The sequence below is a fragment of the Apis florea genome, unplaced genomic scaffold (assembly GCF_048593485.1).
Source record: "Apis florea isolate Af1SG1 unplaced genomic scaffold, ASM4859348v1 contig_2274_pilon, whole genome shotgun sequence".
NCBI classification, from domain to species: domain Eukaryota; kingdom Metazoa; phylum Arthropoda; class Insecta; order Hymenoptera; family Apidae; genus Apis; species Apis florea.
This window is the reverse complement of record NW_028256550.1, coordinates 1,800,467-1,822,981: the sequence shown is the minus strand read 5'-3', so window position 1 is coordinate 1,822,981 and position 22,515 is coordinate 1,800,467. Positions and strand designations below refer to the sequence as shown.

Here is a 22,515-nt window from a genome sequence, read left to right as displayed (position 1 = left end):
CCCGATTTAAAATCTATTAAAATTTTATTCGATATAGAGAAACAAATCACATTATGATACATACATGCATGATGAATTTCGTTAACACTCATTTGTTTATTTGCTGAAATGATGAATAAATCAATAGACAATGCCAATAATAATAGATGTTATTAACGGGATAGGAAAAGTTTCGTCACTTGTGAACCGTATAGAATTGGAAAACCGATATTCAGCAGCATCGTTAAAGCAAACGGTTAGTCGAAGTCGAGAAGTATTTAGTGAGCACCACTGCAAAGACTGGACTCGACCGCGTCGAACAGCACGAAGCGTGGAGTCTCTTAGCGAAGGGCAGAGGAATTGGCGAACCGGCGTACATTCTCCGTGTGCGTGCGCCTGTTTCGTAGTACGCGCCACGGCCGCGTTCGCATAGGGGTGCGCTCGCTTCTCCCTCCAGGTGTCCCAACCTAACCTACCCCTACTTCGCAGTGTATCCCTTGGTTCGGCCAATCCCCCCTCCCTCCCCCGACATTATACTCGTCGTCGGTCCGTGCGGTCGGTTCTCCATGCTAGAAATCCCTTCGCCTATCCCCTCCACCTTCGACGATTCCCCCACCAACAAATCGAGGAGGCGAGCGCACAGCTGCCACACTGTGAAGTGCGAGGACTGGAGAGACGCGCAGCGACGCCGTTATCGTCTGGCCGGTCGTTTGGACTAACCTACAAAACTGTCGAGGAAAGAAGAAAGGGGGAGAAACAGTGAGAGAGAAAGAAGGAGAGTGCATGAGAGAGGGAGACAGAGTAGCCGGCGTGCGTTTCTCGTGTTTTCCGGTCTCGCGGTGACTCGCGTCCTATCAATCGTGGGTGCTGTTACCGCGTCAAAGCCGGTCTTGACTGGCAACTCGTCGTTGCTGTCATCACGGCGTTCCTTTCTTTCGTCCCTCCGTTTGCGGAGGCAACGCTAGTCGAATACCGACATAACAGTCCCTTTGTCTCGAACGCTTGGCAGTTGGCTGGTGTGCGGTTTCGCGAAGATTAGCCGGTCGTGGTTGTTTTGGCGGTACCGAGTGGGAACTCGTACGATCGTGTATAGTCGTGGTTATATTATATTTGTATCGTCACGACCTTGAACTTGTGTGCCTACATCAAATCGTGTGCTTGTGTGTGTTTCGTTTAACTTGTGACATCGAAACATAGTGCAAAAAAGAAGGTAGAAGAAAAGGAACTAAGGAGATACTGGTTGAGAACCAAACGACGAGGATCCTGGAAGTGACCGCGTCCAAGAATGTTTCCTTACACGACTTTTCCGGCAGTAGGGTAAGCAAGTGACTAGTTTTTATTTTTTCTCGCGGTTCAAGTCGTTCGACAGCGATTCCCTGTCCTTTTTTTTGTATGTCGCTCATCATACGAAAGACTGGCTTTTCTCTAGCAGCGAATATGCAGTTCGTTCTCCTGCATCTCACACGCTTCGATCATCGTGTTTTCGTATTCATATTCATGCTCATGTTCTCTCCTGTCCTCGCGTTAACCCTTTCATCCTGGACTGTTTGTTTTCGTCGTGCTCGACTGTCATGCTCGCTTCGAATCGCTTGATAATGAGCTTCGCGTACATACACGTTGCCTGCGTATTTGATCTTGTGCCCATGCTTTATTTCGCGTAGAAAACCGGCCAGAGGAAAAAACGCGTGCAACTGGCATCGCGATACGCGCGCGTGTGTGTATTGTGTGTGTGTGTGTGTGTGTCGATGTTGCACGTATTCTGAAATGAGAGAAAGAGACGGGACGTACGTTGTGAGCATCGGAGACAGAAAACGCCGGACCGAGAAACAGAAAGAGAAAGAGGAATGTATGCACGTTTCTACGGGATAGGAGGTACGCCCGAACTTCGAGCGCGTCGACGCTTTGTCCTTTCCCCCTTTGCTTCTTCTCTCCCTTTCTCTATCGCACTTTTGCCCTCGCGTATCTCTCCCTCTCTGTCGCTCTTATTGCCTCAATATATGTACTGCGTGCAAACGTGTAGATATGCGCGTGTATACCTACGAGGATTGTGCGGAGCCCTTGCTGGCTGGTTTCAGGAAATCAATCGTGTGCAAACGAGAATGGCTACGAGTAGACTGATTCGAAAGTTGACAGAAAAGTTCACGTGACGAACGACGATACCGGGATCGTTCCGCCATACTGTCTTTTCGCTCAACAGACAGCCAGAGAGAATAGGAGGGGGGGAATGAGAAGAGAGGTTAAATATTGCGAGAAAAGTAAGAAACGTTACAAGATCCATTGAATCGCGATTTGAATCTCGTGAATTGCGTTTCGTTTAATCAAGGGTCTTCTCTGTTGTCCTAGCAATGCAATACACCAATTCGACATGGTTCGCGAGGGGAAGAAAACAGGGAAAGGGAAGTAGCGTGACACAAGAGCCGTTATGCTTGCAGTTAGGTTAGATCCTCGTGATTCCGATATTCTTTAACCTGGTTGTCATGACGATGAAAAAGCAACCGACTATTGGTACTATTAACTAATTGGTAAAGTTAGGTTTCCTTTAAACACAAATTTATATTTATTTTAATGAATTTCCGTTTCATAAGTTAGAATGTTAATAATTATGTATAATTGCTGATTATTATAAGTAATTATATATGTATAATTATAAATAATTATATATTATCTAATTTCAGTTCTTAAAAAAATTATTTCAAATAATTATGATATAGCTGTTATAAATAATTACATAATAATAAAATAATTGATTATTTATTTTACTTTTATATACGTATACGACGATAGATGTGTATTATAGAATTTATCGATATTTTATAATATACATAGATATTGGCGCAAATGAGATAAACGATTATATATTATTTTTGGCATTTTTATCGGAAAAATGAGAATAATTTGCAAATGCCTCAAGTTATATTCGACAATTAAATCTCGATACAAATGACTATGACTTATATCGCACAATCATACGCGATACAAACATATAAATTTACCCTCATTTTCAAATTTTAAATTACGTTAAAGCCATCTTAAAATTCCTGACAATTTTCCAATATTAATATTATATAAAACAAAATTCTCTAATTTAGTAATTCCTTTAAATTTAAAGACAAAGATTTTCGAATCATAAATTAAACGAATGATAATTTGTGCTGCTCTTTTACATTTTATTATTAATAAAAATTGTTTTAAATAATTAGATTTCGATTGTTTCCTCTAAAAATTTATTTTGAATAGGCCATTCTTTCTGTTTTTACTTTGTGAATTGAAAAAAATTTATGTTCAAGGATTGTTTTGTACCGAGTGGGACGGCAGAAAACAAAACTTTTTAGTTTACAGGCGGAGGAAGCTGAACATGGTTGCTCTGACGTACAAGGCTAAAGTTTTAATTGAAACGTAAGCCTCGCTGTTTTCTCCTATTGTTTCAATGAGTCATAATCAGTTGTACCATGAAAAAATGCGTATCTGTGTATCCATCTGATGCGGTATGCATGGACATTAATTATTAGAATTTTTTTTATTAATTCAATAATTCAAATAAACGTGAATAATATCGTAATAAATAAATTAAATGATTTTATTATCTATACACTATGCAAGAGGGTAAAACACGGACGCATAATTGAATAATACGAATGATGCAAATCTCTTCGGTGAGGCTTCCTTGGGAACTGCAACCTCGTCATTGCATTAGTCGAATATTTATCGCGTATTTGTATCATTGATTCGATAAATCATGGAATTGTCGATGTCTGGAATTCACATTTTTGCATAAATATTTCATAATTAATTAACGCGTTGCTCTCTCGTTTATATCCGTAGTCATAAAATATATAATTATCGGTTATAATGAATAATAAATTCATACGCAAAAATTGTTTGAAAAAAAATTAAAATTGCGTTTCTATTTTCGATATTAATTTTATTTTCAAATTTCGATAAGTTAAAATTAGAATGATATTAACTATTACTAGAATAATATTGAAAATACCTATAATAAAATATAATCAAAAATATTATAATTTCTTATATCAATAAAAATCAATATAAATTACAAAAAAAGACAATTTATAAATGTAATAATTTTAGCATCAAAAATTTATAATTTTATTTTACGAAAGAACGTCGTACTGGATTCTTACCAGAAAGTTGACAACCTGTGAACGAAGATTGTCGAAGAGTCCCGAAGGTATCGAAGAAGCACGTCGAAGATTGACCGTGCAATTTTTCGCTTTCGTTTCTTTCCTATAATTCCTGGACACGATTCTTTGGCAAAAAACCCATGATAAACGGAGATCAGAGAGCAGCGAGTGAACGTTTGTTTCTCAATGGAAAACGTAGTTTGTAATTAGTTTGGACGATAGGTCGGCCAGTTATATCGAGGAGCGTGCAATTGGTTTTGCTAGAATGGAGAAAGAGAGAGTCTGGTTGCGCGGCGCAGCCGGATGGATGCCGTGTGTGCGGGACAAAGAGAATGAATAAAAGGGATTGAGTCACGTGTTTTCTTCGACCAGTGGATATCCGTCATTGTGCAGTCGATAACCATTGCGGGCAGCTACGATCCACGAATGTTGTGTCAATAAATGTCCATCACTGACATCGTCAGATGCTTTTAAAGCGAGTCTGGCCATCGCCACAACTGCTCGATTATTTGCTCGGTGGAGAATCGCGCTCGAGGTGCTTTCGATGTCATCGCTGTTCACTTCTGTTGTGACTTCAACATCAGTCCGATAAATATCGGGAAATTTTTCTTTGCCTCGCCTTCTTTAAAGACATTATTCCTCCTCTCTGACTTGTTTTGCTTTTTTAATCCTTTGCGCACAGTTGACCGATTTCTCTTTGTAATTTTATTCATTCTTATTTATAATATATATGCGCAAGAGATCAATCAAAATAGTGAATTTTTTTAATCGAAAGGAGAGATTTTATTCGTTCTCGCGACTAATTATCGATTCTGGCAAATTTTATTTTTGATATCTCGATCACATAGCATCGCTCGATACGCGAGATAAGATTGGTTGGCCGTCGGTTCCCGGGACATTGTGTGCAAAAAGTAGCTTAGCAAAGGGAGAGAAATCGACCGACTACCGGTGGTATCCAGTGACAAAGACCTCGGTCGATGCACGTGGTAGCGTACGGTGGCGCACTATCAGGCTTCTCTCTCTCTGGCTTCGCTCCTGTTCCTGTCCTTCTCCTTTTTCCTTACTCCTCTCTTACTCCCATTCCTCTCTTACATTCTGTGTCTCTTACGCTCTGTTCGTAATTCTCTTCTGATCTACAAATGCGAATGAGCTCGACTTCTCTTCTCGATATATATATATGTATACCGGGTGCATCCACAATTTGGCTAATCGAAAGGAAATAAATCAATGTCACGAGTTCGGTGGAGAAATTTTATAAGACTGATTTATTGATCTCAAGAATGGAAGCTATTTAATTAGAGACGTTTACGCGAGTTTGCCCTAACACAAATTTCGTTTATGATCAAATGATTTCTCAGAATCGATTCGAAATTTATGACAATATTCTTTTGTATATTCATCATTAAAAATTTGTTATCTTTTATATTGAATATATAATTAATAAAATTAGAAACAATATGAAAATTTTGATATTTAAAATTGATATTTGAAATTAGAAACGTTAATTTATGCTCTCTTTAATTAAATTTTCATTTTGTTCGTTTTGTTTTGACATGGGCGAAATTTAATATAAAATTTCATTTTTTTCAGTGTCATTCGTAAACGAGAGATACAAATTCCATTATATATATAAATACGTAGGAGTTATATAATTATAATTGGCTGCATAATTCGTAGAACTAATGCTTATTTATTGATTAAAAAATACAATCCCCTCTCACGTAACAAATTTTAGATATTAACATGGGACAGAATTCTGTTTGTAAAGAATTAAACACGATGATAACAAACAAAAAGAAGAAAGCAAAGTAAGCACGGTTCAAATCGACTCATCAAAATAGGGATTTTATATTTTTGCAATTATCAAAAATGTGCAAAATTAATTTGAAACTTTATTGAAACAGAAACATTATATTCGATAAAATACATTTATATGAATATTATAGCTCGAGTGTTTTATCTTTTATTTTTCTACTTTTTGAAGTTCAAATTCGTTATTACATCTCTTTAACCAATTTTCTCACTATTCATTCTCCTCGTACTCGCTTCACAATCGGCTTTTCGGTAAATATATCCGTTTATTCTCATTCACACGTGCAGAATAAAATTGAAAAAAATTCCTTTAAAAACTAAATAAAACTCGGTCAACGTATTCGAACTTTTTCAGAAAAGCTCGCGCAAATTGGAAAATGTTTAAATTGTCGCTAGCATCGCGTCAAAATTATTTTTACTCGAGCAGGATATTAAATGAAAACAGTATACACAAACAGCGTTCAAGATAAAGATCAAGGATGTTGAAAGCAAATTATGGTAGACGGGACACGCACTCGTCGCCATATGCTCGTTGGACCGAGACGGTTGACTTTTCTATTTTATTGGCGAAGCACCGCTCTTTCGGTTCGACTAGCAATCGATAATCGATACCGAATTGAAGCGGCATTCGATCGAATTCGAAAGATTTATTCGTCACGATAGCAGCGTAGGTTTCCGTTTGTTCGAATTACTCGCCTGGAAAAACGTGATTTCTATATTACCGATGGATATCAACGGGTACAAGTTTGTCTAAAACTCGTTGTTGAAAATTCGCACGCGCGGGAAATTCAAATCGATATCGAAAAAGAGGTTTTTGTTTCGTGCCTCGCAAGATTCATTCGCGAGGAGTTGCTTTCACGCCAAAGTTCGAGTCAGAAATAAAACAGTCTTGGGCGAGCATTAATTTTACGGCTTAAATTAACACGCGATGTACGACAAATAACCAGAGAGCTGTAAATTTATACTTCGATGCTCCATTAATGATTTTGTCACAGTATTTTTTGGCATCGTTGGAATCGGTTCATGGCATTCTCCTTGGCAAGAAAACCTTCTCTCAGATTAGATAAGATTAGAAATTATGGCGAAAAATTTGTTTTCTTCTTCTTCTTTTTCATATTCTTTAAATAAAGTGTTAATTTGTTCGAGATAATCTAATCTCGCTTATTCATCAAAGACGAACGACGACTTTATCGAGTAAAAAGTTCAGTTCCTGACGAAGGATTTAAAAATTTTTCCCCCGATAGGAGTTCAATTTGAAGTGAAGTAATCAAGGATTTTCATTTACGAAGTACGTTTCTTGAAATCGAATCGAACGGGCGGCCTTCACCGTGTTCGCCCATATCGCGTGTATCGATTTAAATCGTTACAGCAACTTGCGTAACCTGGTAACGTGACACGATCAAAATGCTTTTCGAGAATCGACCTATTCGTTTCACCTTCTCACATACAAACAACGTTGTTGACTCGTCAAAGTCAACTTTTCCTCCTCTCTTTCTTCCTTTTTTTTTTTTTTTTCTAGGTCTTAAAAGAATTATATACTAGTTGAGAAACTTGTGAATGCATTTGAGTCACGCTCGAGCCATTCGACAACCGCGCCTCTCCGGAGGAGGATCGTTCGAAAAGTTGTCTTGATTGCCGCCACGCAACTCGTTATTTTCTTTTCTTTGCTGTTTCTTTCATCTCGTTCCAAATCACAGCCTCTCGCGGAAAACGGCGGCGTTTGATACTTGAAAGCCATCGAAAAAAAAAAAAAAAAGAAAAAGGGAGGGAAAAAGGCCGTCTCAGTGCAACACTCGGCGATAAAAATCGTGTGCCTGATGGATTTCGATGAACATCCCTCGAAAGCTCAAAGTAATGCTTTTTAGAATTTCCTTTCTTTTCTTTCCTATATACACATATATATATCTTCCTCTTTTTTCCTCTCTTTTCTCTCCATTTAAACCGTGTCACGATGCATTTGTGCACCGCTACCTGCAATCGAGCGTCGAAACCCAGGAGTGCAAGATGCGACGCGTCGTGGCCGCAGAGCCACGTTTCAAGAAATGCTTCCCCCTCTACGGAAGCGAGGATAAGTGTTAGGAACACTCGATTTGTGCAGCGAAGGGTTTGGCCATCGATCGATCGGCCTGTCTTGAAAAATTCAAGTCTTGGAAGTTATTGTTATTGTCGAATTCGTTCGGCCTGATGAAAAATTATATCGGAAGGAGCGATAGAGTAAGGTATATGAAACAAAAATTATTCGTTCGATAATGGTTGGTATGGCTGGCTAACGAAGGACAGGTAAACGAATTAATAATCCAATGTTGCGATAAGAAGAAGATTATAATGGCGCGTGCAAAATGATCGGAATAAAGTTTTATCTCGGATGTAAAGTTTTCTTCTTTTTTTTTTTTTTTTTTTTTTAATTACTTTAGTAGCGAGGGTATCCAGCTATTCGCTTATACCGCCTCTGCTCTTGTAAATCGGGCCGGTAGATGGTAATTGCTTTAATACAATCTTGCCTAATTAACGATCGTCGAGAAGCTTAAAATCATTTATCGTAAATCTGATTTTTACATCGGGAGAACATCGGCTGTTTTCTTTGGTTAAATGGTTCTGTATTACGGTTGGCTGCGTATTATTATACAGGGATAACTGTTGTGTACGAACAAATATTATATCGATTCACCGTTAATCCGATTTCGTAGTGTTGTTTCCTCCGTTTCGATTATTTTTGTTATTGCTAGATCGAGTTGTTGTAATCATTGAAAATAAAGAATAATTGATTTCTATTCACTTTCGTGTAATGATGTAAATCACTGATCTTCTAGTCGTCGAAAACATCGATTAAAGTTAAATTTTCAACAGTTTTTGCGATCTACTTTACATTTCATTTCTCGATTATTCATTCAAGAAGTGATGAAATGTATTATGAAGAAAATTCTTTTTGATAATCCGTTCGTTTTTCAAAGAATTTGTAAAAAAATCCAGAATCAAAGAATCATAATATCTCGTAGTTATCTGTTTTTAATCTCTTAAAAAAAAAAAATCAACGATCGAAGAATTATTATCAAAATATTAAAAATGATAATCTTTGCTCGAACAAGAAATGAGAATATGGAAGGAAATTTCGTAACATTCGTACATATTCGATGCTACATCACGAAATTCAATTATCCAATTGCGCGTTTGAAGAATGGATTTTTATATTTCCATAAGTTTCGTAAGCTGTTTTCCTGCCCTCGTTCGCGTATCGTCGCATTGTTTTCCCAACAGGACGCATAAAAATGGAAACGATATTTCTCTCGTATTTCCGATTTTTCGTCACAGCGAATGGTAAGAAAGAAAGATGTATGGGTAAATAGTTTCCCACAGTTGCGGTTCACGATACCGTTTTCGATTTATAAAAGAATCGTTGATGCGTGGCAATACAAAAAGATTACTATTCCCTGGTTTATTTAGTGGTATATACTTGGCGGCAAATTCAAACGATTGAAAAAGTTACTAGTCGCGCATTCCTTTTAATCGAAATGAACGCTTGGAAAGCGCGCCATTTTCAAAATGCCGTGTTTTCGACACATAACCCTGGTGCACTCAATTTCATCGGTGCACTCGTTATTAAACCTGTCGGCATAAATTTCGGCTGAATTGGCGATGGGATCTAATAAACGTCAGATGGCTCGATAAAATATCAAATCAAATTCGGTGATGATTATCGTTGCATTCGCGGCTAATGAACATTAAAAATAATGTAAAGAATGAGAAGAATTTTTATACATTTTTATCTCTTAGATAAACTTGTATATAAATAGATTAGGAGAACTGTTTGTGTAAAATGGACGATGCTCGATCTTTATTTCATTTCACGTATATAAGTGTCGAATATATATATATATATATATGTTCGAAAAATCAATAAGACGTGATTTACAATCGAATAATACGATCGAGACGACTTATCACACGCGTTACCACGAAAATACACCAATTCTATAAATACATTTTGTTACTGCAACCGGCGCATCTGTTAGCAATTCGATAACACGTATACGTACTTACTCTCTATACCTTTGGCTTCTTGTCAGCTAAGCATCTATCTCCGGTACTTCTTTGGACAACCGCACTGGCTCGAATGTGGTTCACCGAAACGAAAAAGAGCAGTTGTTTAGTATTCCACGGAAAGCGTTAGAAGCTAGGCCGGTGTGGCATCTCGTGTTGTGAAATTCGTTTCAACGTTTCAATTTATCAGAATTTGAAATAACTTGAATTTTATTAAGTAACATTCTAAGAATAATATTAATGACACATCTTTAAGAACATTCTTAAAAATTCTTTTTTTAATCCGTACATTCAATTTTCCCTATATTAAAAAAAAAAAAAAAAAATTGTAGTACAAAGGAAAAGTAACACATTCCAAAAATATCTACTGCATATTTCGAATAAATAATTCGTCGAATTATTTACGAAACTCGATTAAAAAAAAATATATATTTCGAGAAATGCGAACAAAATTTAAAATTTTGCTTAAATTATGCACATATTTTTTACACAGCATTTTTAATTTATCCCAGTACGCCTGAAAATCCTCCGCTATATTTGTTCCATTCCTTTTATCTTTTATCCCGATAAAAATAACACTGAAATTTCTGGACAAAAAGAAAAAAAAAGAAAGGAAACGAAATCCGCTTGTAACCAACGTCTTTCGTAGTGCAATTCGAAGAAAGTATTTGAACGATCGTACCGTATAATCCCGTGTCCTTTTCATTGTCCGCCAATTTCATTGTCACGACCGGCTGTCCCACAGTGGATACTCCCACACGAGCAGGAATGGAAGGCGGCCGGCCCGTTCTCCACGCTGCACGATGCGGCGACTTCTATCCTTAGCCTTCTCATTCGGATGGACAGAAGTTGCAAAGCCTCCAAGCAGGCGCCAAGGCCGAGCATTCCTTCACCTCGCTCGATTTTTGCTCCTTTATTTATTTCTTCTCCTTCCTTCTCCTGCGCAGCGATCCTCCGTCGATAATCTCCTTCTCCTTCTCTCCCTCCCTCCTCCCCCCTCATCCCCTCATTCCTCGGCTGCCCAATATCTCGCCCCCCCCCTCTCCCTCCTCCTCCTCTTTTTTTCGCGCGTTCTCTCTTTTTCATCGTTTCGTTTCTTTCCACTTCTCCTACCTGCTGTTTTCTCATTTGTTTAACGTCTCACGCCGTACACCCGCCCGCCTTTCTCGCTTTTTCTGTCCGCGCGTGTTCTACCAGCGCCTCGAACAATAGAACTGTGCATCGTCCGTGAAAGACAGTACGCATATTTGTGACGGTTCTCGTCTTCTCCTTCTTTCCTTTTTTTTTTTTTTTTTTTTTTTGTGAAGACTTTTATTCGCGCGATTTTGCGAACGAGACGAGGAGGACAAGTTGCTACCTGCCCGTGAAAACGCGTCGAAGATGTATACTACTTGGCACTTTACTTAGGTGCGCGTACAGCTGTTTTTTTTCACGAGGTTTTGCGACTATATTGTACAGTCGAGTCGAGTGTGTGTGTAACACATATCGGCTCACTCAAAAGTTGGCTGTAAATAAAAAAATTGTTGTTAAAAAAGAAAAAAAAAGGAAAAAAATACGCGTGTTAAAATTAAATTTAAAAAAAAAAAAAAATACCGATGTAATTATTATAGAAAAATTTTTATAGTGGCGTGTATGTATTATTTTGAGATGAGTTTTTCGATGCTTTTTTTTTTTTTTTTTTTTTTTTTTTTTTTTTTTTTTTTAATATAACGTCATACGAGATAAAGCAAAAGTTTATATAATATTAAATTTTCGAATTTTCGAATATTGTAGAATAAAATATTTCCAACAAAAATTGTGTTGAAAGTATGAAAGAAATATAAAATTTTAAAACGTAATGGTAATGATTGGCGATTCACAATACGTTTCATATCGATTGAATTCATCTGATTTTTTTCAAACATGCATAGTCCCGTCAGTGAAACCGATTTTATCGATCGATTTTATAGATCGAGCGAATTCAAATCGCTTCGTTTTTACGATTTAGTTTGACAGATGTCAAGTCTCTTTTCTGGCGAAATGCATTTTTGGAAATTTGATTGCTTTTCAATATCATTAAGAATCTAATATTAGATTCTATTATTTAGTAAAAAATTGTTCAATTATTCATAACGAATCATCTTATTTTTAATAATGAAGATATCAGATCAATTCATTTTCACTAGTCTGAGATATCGCGATTAATCTATCAGAAAATATTATCCATTTAAAGAGATTTTAAAGAAAATTGCCTCGTGTAGAACCCATTATGTTCTATAAACTTTCGTTGAAATTAAGATTTTTCGAATTAGATAAATTTCTCTAGAAGTAAGAGAAATGTGTTTCGTGAGTATGTGTTTTATATTATTTCTATTTAAATTTGAAATATAAATCGATAATAAATGTGTATCCAATTCGATTTGGAAATGGTTTTGATTGGAATGGGACAGGTTTAAAATTTTATCTCAAGTGGAGGGATAGGCGAATATTGACATAAGATAACAACGGTATGCAGCTTTGGAAGTAGAGATTTTTGATGAGGATTTCGATAGTTACGGTCACCGATTCGTATGAAATTTAACTCGATTCTCATGACAATAATAAGTTCGTGTGTGCAGGTAATTAATTATCTTGTTATCTGATTGTTCGGTAATGAAAGGTATATATACTTAAAAATGAAATATCGTTAATTATCGTAAACGTTTAAATAAATTGTATTGAACGTTAAATAGCGATATTTATATCTTGTCTTTGAAATTAACGTTTCGAATCGTTGAAATCAAATCAGATTCGGTATAAAATTGTGGAAATATGGATTATAAAAATATGTGATGAAGATAATAAAAGAAGCGTGATAATAATAGTTTAACGCTTCGTTAAAGTTGGTGAATGTTTCATTTCGCGATAAAATTTGAATAATTAAGTAGTTTCGAATAGAATAAGTAATTTCACTCTATGTATATAATAATATCAGTATTATCGTGTACTGGTATCGAATCCACAAAATTAGAAGTCGAAACATTGATTCGTTGATTTGATTTCATTAGACTTTCTTTTTCGCGGTTTTATACTTTTTTTCCACGAAATATTTTACACACACTGACCACATTTTCACCGAATTCTTTTGAAAAATTGTAAATTACCATATATATATATATTATGGTTAATAAAAGAAATTTTGTATAAATAATTTATAATTCTTTAAAAGGATTAAACGTAATTATTAATTCTATATGATTCGAAAGATATATATTTTTATTTAAAGTTTGTAAAAATATATTTGAACAAAACAGTATATCTATATACTTAATGTAATAAAATTAATAAATTGTAAAGTGTGTTTTTACACGTACAATATTCTACATTATTTTATAACAATTACTTCTATACAAAATTTGTACATGTACAAAATGTTAATATATTCGTGGAACATGTTTCTAGAGATTAAAACAAAAGTTGAGTATACAAAAATAACACTTTAACATTCCGTATATACTATATATTTTGATAAGAATGAAGTAAAATGTCGAATCCAGGCATAAGATCATAAAAGAGGAGAAAGCATTAATATAGAGTCGTCAATTGATTTAGCAGACAAGATACTATATCCTATACATGCAAATAGCTATTGAGGTCGCTGTAATTTCGATCGTCCAAGGGTTGTTTTATATTTTACTTTTGCATTCCATGGATCCGAAGGAATGACCAAGCTTATAATAACTTCAGTCTTGGAATACTTAAGCTCAACACGATACGTTGACCAGCAGAGATCAATACTGAAATAAAATTTTTAAAGACATTTCCTATAGCTATGCAAGACTTTGATGGAATTTTGTGTATTTAAATTCATGAAACATGATGCAGAAATAAAGAGATCAAAGCTGATGAATGTAAACAGACTGTGAAGAAATAAAGTGTTATGCTTAAGTTACGAAAATTATATATATTGTTTAAAATATTGATTTTGGTTTGAAAAAAAATGATTTTTAAAAAATCATTGAAATTGAGAGTATGTCTGTTTTTTTAAATAATAAAATTTATTGGGCAGTAATTCTATTGTAATAAGATGTTGCATTTATATGATTTATAAGCTTTTGTTATATATTGTTATGTTTCTGATATTGCTATAGAACTTCTTTTACTTTGTTATAAAAAGTATCAAATATAAGGGGTTATGCAATTTTTCAAAATAGTTTGCATAAATGAAAACGTATCATGATATTATATGAAAAATTTAATATTATGGAAAATAAATAAGAAAAGCAAGAGTATTTCTATAATATAATGAAATTTGTTTTACGTGATATTGTAAATGATTCAAATTTTTAGAATTTAATAACGTTTATTAATATTAATTGAAAGAAGAAACATGGAATGGAAAAAAAAATATTAAGCATATTGGAATTGGAATTACAATATTAAACAATATGGTTGATGAATTTATGTATATTGACCGAAGAAAAATTACAAATGATGTTGTGTTAATATTGATTCTTAATGAGTTAAATACATACTATAAAGCTAAAATTAATTCTACATTGTAAGGTGAATACATAAACATCGTACGCGTATATAGTTATTGAACAAGATTCAACTTCCTTACTTTCCATATTACGGCCAATTTACTTGTTTCGCTCTTGAAAACATGTAAACTTTAACTCTTGACCGATTTCACAATATCTCTTCTACTATATACGTAGACTTATCCTGGTGGAACACGAGAAAGCACACCACGCCCTTTTTAAGTAGTATGCCTCTCTTTTACCAGATGCACAGAGATAGTATAGGTATAACAGATCCGTGATCTAAACTGTTTTCGAGTGCTCCCTTCCCACGGCAGCATGAGAGAGGGGCAAGAATTTTATTATTACCTATATACTCCAGCGAAAGTTTTCTTCGAGCAGTAGCGAGGTGAATATAAAATGACCGCCAATTACGACCGAGAAACGCGTTAACTATATGTTACATTGACAGTCTTTTCATTGTTTACATTTGAATGATTATTCGATTACGATAAACAATACGAAATCACCGATCTTCTTCCAAGGGCAACATTGTATCACTATATTTACGTTTCTATAGTAAGCTCGACACGTTTGTTATGTTTCTTCGCGTGATGATAAACACGCAACGATTAAAGCGTATTTCAACAAGTATTAATTTGTTTAGAAATAGAATATCAAAGTTGTCTCTGTTTCTGAACGCGATTTTAAGCTCGTACGCAATCTATTTTTAATAGATATTTATACGAGATTCTTACGAAAATAGTATTTATGACACGTGCAAATTCAGTTTATGAAATTTTGTGAACATTTGCGCTTTTCTATCGTCATAGATAATTATAGTTATTTAACAAATTGAAAATTTTAACAAATTAAAACTGTTAGATTTTAGCGATACATCATAATTTATGGATATTAATAAATGTTTTTATGTTTTTATGTAGTAACATTTTAAGTCTTCATAGTATATTTACGTAGCATTGGAAAATAGTGGTTTAATGTACACTAATGATATATGATTTTCGGTCAAAATTACAGCATTAATTATCTTAATATATTTCGACTTAATGATTTTTTTATTTATTTTTTATGTTGTACCAACACAAGAAAACTTTGCCATTGATTGTTAAATTTCAATATTCACAATAACATTGTTGCCAACTTAGGCAACCGTTGAAACGCGTCAGTGTTGTAATTGCAATCGAGCCTGGTACAGTTTGCCTCGAGAGGAAAAGAAAGAGAAAAAGAAAGAATATAAACAAGGAGACATGTTCGGTCGCGGGTAAGCTACATATGTTGATTCACTTTCTCGCTTCGACGAGCAACTTCTTTCGCTTTCCTTTTCGCGCTCGCTTTCGCGCACCGTCATTTACCGCATAACAGAACCGAGCCAGCCCGCAAATTGTCCGCTAAAAGGCCTTTCGAAATGGACGGAAAAAGGGAATGCGAACGTTCCTTTTTTTTTCCTCCCCTTTCTTTCTCTCTTTCTTTCTGCTTTTCTCCGCGATCCCTGACCGTTTTTCTCGATTTCGTTTTTCAACTTGTCGGTTTTCAATTCGTCATCTCCGCCGTTGTCGTCCTTATTTTGATGAAGTTGACCGCAATTCATAAATTACGTATAATTTTTGCTGCTCTGGTAATCGTAATCGCTCAGATATATTTTCAATCAAATTGAAAAAGTTTAAGTTTAAGTAGGAAAAAAACAAATGAAGATAAATATTGATAGGAATAGAATTAGATAGGTAAAGGATTGTTATTTTTATTGATTCTATATATTTTTGTTTAATAATTTACAAATATAATTTTTATTTTCTGTAAAAATAATTTTAAATGAAAAAATTAGATATGATATAGAATAAATTATCATGTATATCATTTTTAATTCTTGCCTATCGTTCTAAAATACCCGATAAATGTATAATATAATATTATTAATTAATAATTGATAGTATAATAAAGATAAAAATTAAAAATAAAAAATATATTTAAAATTATAGGTAAAACTTTTAAAACAGTTTGAATATTAAATTTACAGAAACTAAATCTGGAATATAAAGACATATTCCTAACCTCTAAATTCATCAGCGAAACAATTGAAAATCTTTCACGTTTATTCGATTGTTTTATTACTTGAGATTGAAATTCGAGGAAAGAGTGAAATTAATATAGATTTCTTCTAATCATTTAATATAGTTTTCGCCGAGAAATCATAGTTATAAAGCACGTTATAAATCTTCGATACGCATCATTGTTCAACCGTAATAAATCGATTCGTTGCAAGATAGTTGTCGGTGTTAATTGAAAAGTTAATAGAAAAGTTAGTAGAAAAGTAATGGAAGTACATTTTTCTTCAAAATTGAAACAAGTAAGTGATACGATTATTTTCTAATATTAATAACAAAATCAAATTTACTAAATTTCCATATAAATATATGGAATATATACAATCCGATTTACTTACCTAAGTAAGTTGATATAGATATTATTTAGTATATAATATATTCAGAAATCCCTAAATTCGGGATTTCGATACATTCGTACGAAATCGAATATTATCGAGATCCCAATAAGACTTATACATTCGGCATCTCGATGTATTATATACTTTCCCGAGCCTGCCCGATCTCGTCCGATTTTTCCCGACTAGACCCGAGTTCGAAACGTTGGCAACTCTCGTATCTCGTTCGATCGTTTAATGTTTCAAAGTTAGAAATAAAAGAGGATCGATTAAAACTTAATATTGCCCGCAATTTTTTACAGTTTAAGATATTATCCCTCGTACATTTCCTTTAATAATTACGATTTAATAATCGAGGACTAATTGCTCTTTACATTTGACTCGTTGGAAAAATGGTTTTGTGAAAACACGATTGCTGGCCATGTGCGAGAGAAGACATCGACATAGATAGGCTTGTTGCAGCGGTCTCTCCAGCCAGGGCCATTGTCCGTGGCTGAATGAGCTCTTTGTCCAGGCACATGCTGCTCCCGACGAGGTTGTCGGAGGTAGCGCAATCCTGGTCCAGGTTCGACCGGCTAAGCTGCGACCTCGTGGAAGGGTCCACTGGTGAACCACGTTGAACGACCTGAACACGATGTCTAATGTATAGCTCTGATGTATGGCCTCGTGCCGAGACGAGTAACAGCTGTCGCTAACCTACCTACCTTCCACTGCATTAAGGGACCCTCTCTCCATTGCTTTGCGTGGGCTATCACCTGGTCGGATATACCTCCGCGTCTAGCCGTGTTATACTAGTTATTTCAGAAATAAACCACGCTAGTTGTTGATCAGTAAAGTTTCGCAATCCGAGTGTTTGAGAGTCAGTTGATTCACAAAGAAAAATTTTTTTGGATTATAATATTAGATTAGATTAAATTGTACTATTTTTTTTTTTATTTTTTTTATGTAATGTTTCTAATTTTCTAATTCTACAACATAGTAATATTTAATAAAAATTATTATAACATCGTAAATTGTTGCCACTTCTCCTTTTTACAATTCTTAGAATTCTTCGAAAATTTACGTGAAAATTTAAATGTTACAAGTTTTCTTTCCCAAAATCTAACGTTACGAACTAAAAATATTAAAAATTTTATTAAAATGAAAAAAGAAATTATTTAAAAATTAAAAAATAATTATAAAAAAAGCGAAAGTATAGTATATACTATCAAATATTTATTTTTGGAATCCAAAGATTTATCCTAATTATTGAAATTTTTCGGAATTAAATTTACATTTCATTTATATCTAAAACACGAATCTTAATTTTAACGGGAAGACGTGCACATTAGGTCCGAGCATAAATTTATCATTTCCCTAATTCATATGGAGCATAAAAAAAAGAAGAGCTGGTATCGTGCACTGCGTCACTTAACCGCGAGCTTATAATCGAAATATGATTACGTTCTTATTTGGAATAAAATCGTGTGTCGGTCGGAATCGCGTTTGGAGTTTATCCAAATTGCACGCGACGACGAGTATTTCACTCGTGTAAAATACACGATCGTTTGTTAGTATGCTAGTTACAAAGTGCTGGAAATTATCCAAAACTAATTCGAAGCAGCACGTTATCCCGACGAACGGGGGATCATAGATCGGGGCCTGGATCGTATTATCGTTGCGAAATTATCTAGTTATTACGAACCGTCTGTGTCCAGACGATTTAGCCTGTCTATGGGGCATCAATATCGGGAATAGACGGGCCACGGATTCCGGTCAATGTTCGTTCGTGGACGTATTTCACTTCACGTGTTACGTAATTTTCGCGTGAGACAGAACTTGATTTCGGCCGATATATCTTATTGTTAGTCACGGTCAATCGCGCAAGAGCGCTCGTTTGGAAATTAATCGAAATGATAAGGCGCATTTGTTATCCATTATCTGGGAGCGGATATTCAATCCTGCAATGGCACGCCACGATCCTGTTGCAAATTGATCGCAAGTCTAAAAAGTCAATCGTATGTATATTTCAATTATTCCGTTTGAAAATTGTTGCGGAATAAAATTTTCAGAATTTTTAATTTATTTTGAACAGTTGGAGAAATGTGCGTCATTTAAAATGTTAATCGATAATTTCAAAATGTATCTAAATATAAACTTTTACCATTCGACTTCCACACGGACGGATGTTATTTTGCATACACTTCAACTTTTATTCCTAGAATTTTATTTTTGTGTAAATGCGAGAATTGTTGAAATGAGGCAAGGTAAAATTAATATTTTTTTTTTATGGCGAATGAGATGTTGGAACATTTAAGCGGCGACCAAACCAAATTTTCGACCAAGTCGAACAAAATGGAGGAAAACTGTGGATAACTCGTGTAAACGGGATACCGAAATGATATTATTTGCTTTGTACAGAGAACGGTTAGAAATGCGGAGAATTTTCATTGAATCATCGTCTCATGGTGTATAAGCTTTATTATATATCGTGGCGGAACGTGCAGCAGCTGCTAAACTTTACGCTAGGTAGACACTATCGGACATCAAAAGAGAGGAGGGTTGTTGTTCGCTTTCTACAAACTATTACACCTGGCGCGTAACAGCAACGCGTCTTTCGCGTGGCCACAATGCGTAGATTAATACACCCTTTTTTTCATTCGAAAAAGCTGGCCTACATTTCGATCTCCGCGTTTCTTTTTTCTACTTCCATAGATGGATTGCAAAAAACGAAATTGGATTTTCGAAAAAAGAAAAAGAACAACTTTTGCCAAGAAAAATCATCGTATATTATTATACTATCATATATACCACCTTGTTGTAAAATAGTTCACGAATAATTTAATTTCGTACAACAAAATTCCACGTTAGATATTTAGAAGCTTGTCTGGTGAAAAGTAATCCCACCCCTTCTTCTCCATTATAGCGTATCCCTCGGCCAGGGTAGGAGGAGCAGTCTCGTCCGGCCCGAGTTCATTAGTTTCATTTCCATCGGCGTCAAGCAATGGCTCTTTTCTCATCAATCGATAACGATTATCCAATTGAATGGCGGGTTTCAATTTGCGCAGCTTCCATATCTGAAAACAAAGGAAAGATGTTGTTGAGAGCGCATATTAAACGCAGAAGCTAAGGAATAATAATTAGAGACGACCGGTTGCCCAAACATTTCTGGCAATAAAGTGTCAGAAACGAGTTGGCCGAGCTTGGTTCCCAAACGTGGCTCTCGAAGCGAGTGAATAGAAGAATGCTTCGTTCACCCACGGCGAGATGTCTCCACTCGAGATGGCTATTGGATAGAAGTTAACTGCGACGTTGCTGAAAATCGCAATAAGCTGCTTACACTCCACGCCCCCTTCTCTGCAAACTCCTCCTCCCTAGACACGCCGGAACTTTCGTCGTTTTCAATATTAAAGACAGAGGCCTTTGCTGCACACCTCGATTAATCGTCGTTCGGCTCGAATGATTATTTCACGAATTCTGAAGCGAAAACTTGTCATCGAAGGGGCGTGGAATTCGTTTCGCCCGGGTGCATCGAGCCTAAAAAGCTTCACTTATTTATCCACGGATGATTCTAATGATGGTTGGATATCCCGGCGGCGACCACGCTTGCGTGCTGGTAATTATAATTACAAGTGGTGCACGTCACAGCCACCGAGACTTAATTAATTCCAGTCTCATTCCTATTCCCTTGAAACCTACATTCTCGTCGCGCGACCATCTCCTCCTTCGACCGGGAACCGTGAAAATTCGAAAGCTTGGCGGCCAATTCTAATTCTGTTTTCGAGTTTGAGGGGGGAAAAAACGTCGTTGCGGAGCTCTCGAAGATTTGGAGGATCGAAGGAGGATGGTCCCACTCGTTTCGCCTTACGCGTTCTTTATATACCTCACCTGGCTGCTTTTGTTCGCGATAGAGGATGAATGCGATAGGGGATAAAGAGATCAAATGATGATGGCGGTGCCATCGTTTGAATTCGTGGTGAAAGAGGAGTTGAATTATAATCCGGCTTTATTTCTTCCTGTTGCAATCGATTTCCAACAAATTTATCGATCCTGTTTCCGATTTTTATCGATCAATTAACGTTGTAATATTATCGAAACGAATCTTCTACTGCTTTCATTTCCTTTCTAAATGTTGTATTTGAAGTATATTTATTTAAAGATAAATAAATAATTAAAGTTTTATAAGACTCTTTTCTTTTGTCGAAAAATTTTTAAATTATCTCTGTAATTAAAAAGGACTCGTATGAATTCTTTTATAATTATAATAAACACGTGTTTGTACGTGTTCTATGTGTTAAAGGTTTGAGCTTCAATTAAGTTTAATTATATAATATTGAACCGAATTTTTATCGGTATGTTCAAGTCGTGTGTACGCATTATTTTATCAATTGTCGTAACAATGAAATGTTGTCTTATTACTGTGCTTATTAATGTATTTCAATTGTTGTAAAATGTCTTGTAATAATTTCATTTCTATATCGTGTTAAAATTTTTCGAATTTATCGTTATAATACGTCAAATATTTTAAAAAAAAATAATTGCGTAATTTTTGTTTAATGAGAAGACGCGAAAAAATGTATGTAATTTATGGACAAATGTTTCATTGATAATTTCGTCAAAATTAAATGGTTGCTAAATTAGTTATAATGATCGTCGATATAAGTAAAAAACATAAATCGTAAAATAATAAATCTCTTATTCGTTCATTTTTTTTTTTTATTATAGAAAGAATCCATTCGTGTTGAGACGGAATATGGAATTCTTAAGATAACAGTAGCGCAATAATGCACCTGCACAAATATTAATTTTTTTTGAGAATAAATTTTTTAAAACCATTCTTATCCGTTAATTCGGAAAAAAATTCAAAAAATAAATCTTTCAACAGATGTGTCGTGCGGTATTAATAATCTTTTTCATACAAATGGATTAAGAGATTATATAAAGATCGATTTTATTTTGTTATAATATAATTTTCGATGTAACTTGTTCTATTTTCTAAAAGAAAAAAAGCTATTTGTTTCGGAAAATCGTTTAGGAAATATTTTAAGCTTGTAAAATTATAGAATAATAAGGAAATTGTTTTTCATACAACAAACTCTACGAAAATTACATCGATTAGAACGTTAAAAATTATACGATTCCATTTACCAATTAACCAATTCCATGATATACATACTCTACACATCCAAGATATTCCACGTCAAATACTTCTTAAAGAACATTTTTTTTTTATAACCCCAATCCGGAATATTCCACACTCGTTTCAATTAAACGAAGCTTCCCCTAATTGGTTTAATTACCCGGATAATCAACCAACGTGATCCAACCAACCAAGATTTGCAAATCACAAATTGAACAATGCTGATTGATTCAATTGAACAAATGATACGGAATTTCAACAAAAAAATTTCTCTTAAAAAAAAAAAAAAATGATAAAAATTACCGACAGAATCGGCTGACGAGACGATAACTTTAACCATGCATATTGCACGATATATGGAATATATATATAGAACGATTCGTTCGCAACGCTCGTGCGAAAAAGTATTTTAACGAAGGGCTGATCGATTGTTAACACGCTACACACGAATCGCATATCCGAAACGCATTTTGAATATTGCAAAGC

General features: G+C 35.0%; 2 protein-coding genes across 2 annotated transcripts in view; one reads left to right on the top strand and one right to left on the bottom strand.

The window, feature by feature from the left end:
• The window catches only part of msi (RNA-binding protein musashi), a 114,191-nt gene that overhangs the window by 63,499 nt on the left and 28,177 nt on the right, over window positions 1–22,515 (top strand). The gene's annotated exons all lie outside the window — the stretch shown is intronic.
• Window positions 19,655–22,515, bottom strand: part of LOC105735962 (uncharacterized) — a 59,941-nt gene continuing 57,080 nt past the window's right edge. Inside the window, exon 5 of the mRNA XM_086903061.1 lies at window positions 19,655–19,966. Coding sequence (XP_086759187.1) covers window positions 19,757–19,966 — 210 coding nt within the window. The 3' untranslated portion in view covers window positions 19,655–19,756. The remainder of the gene's footprint in view (window positions 19,967–22,515) is intronic.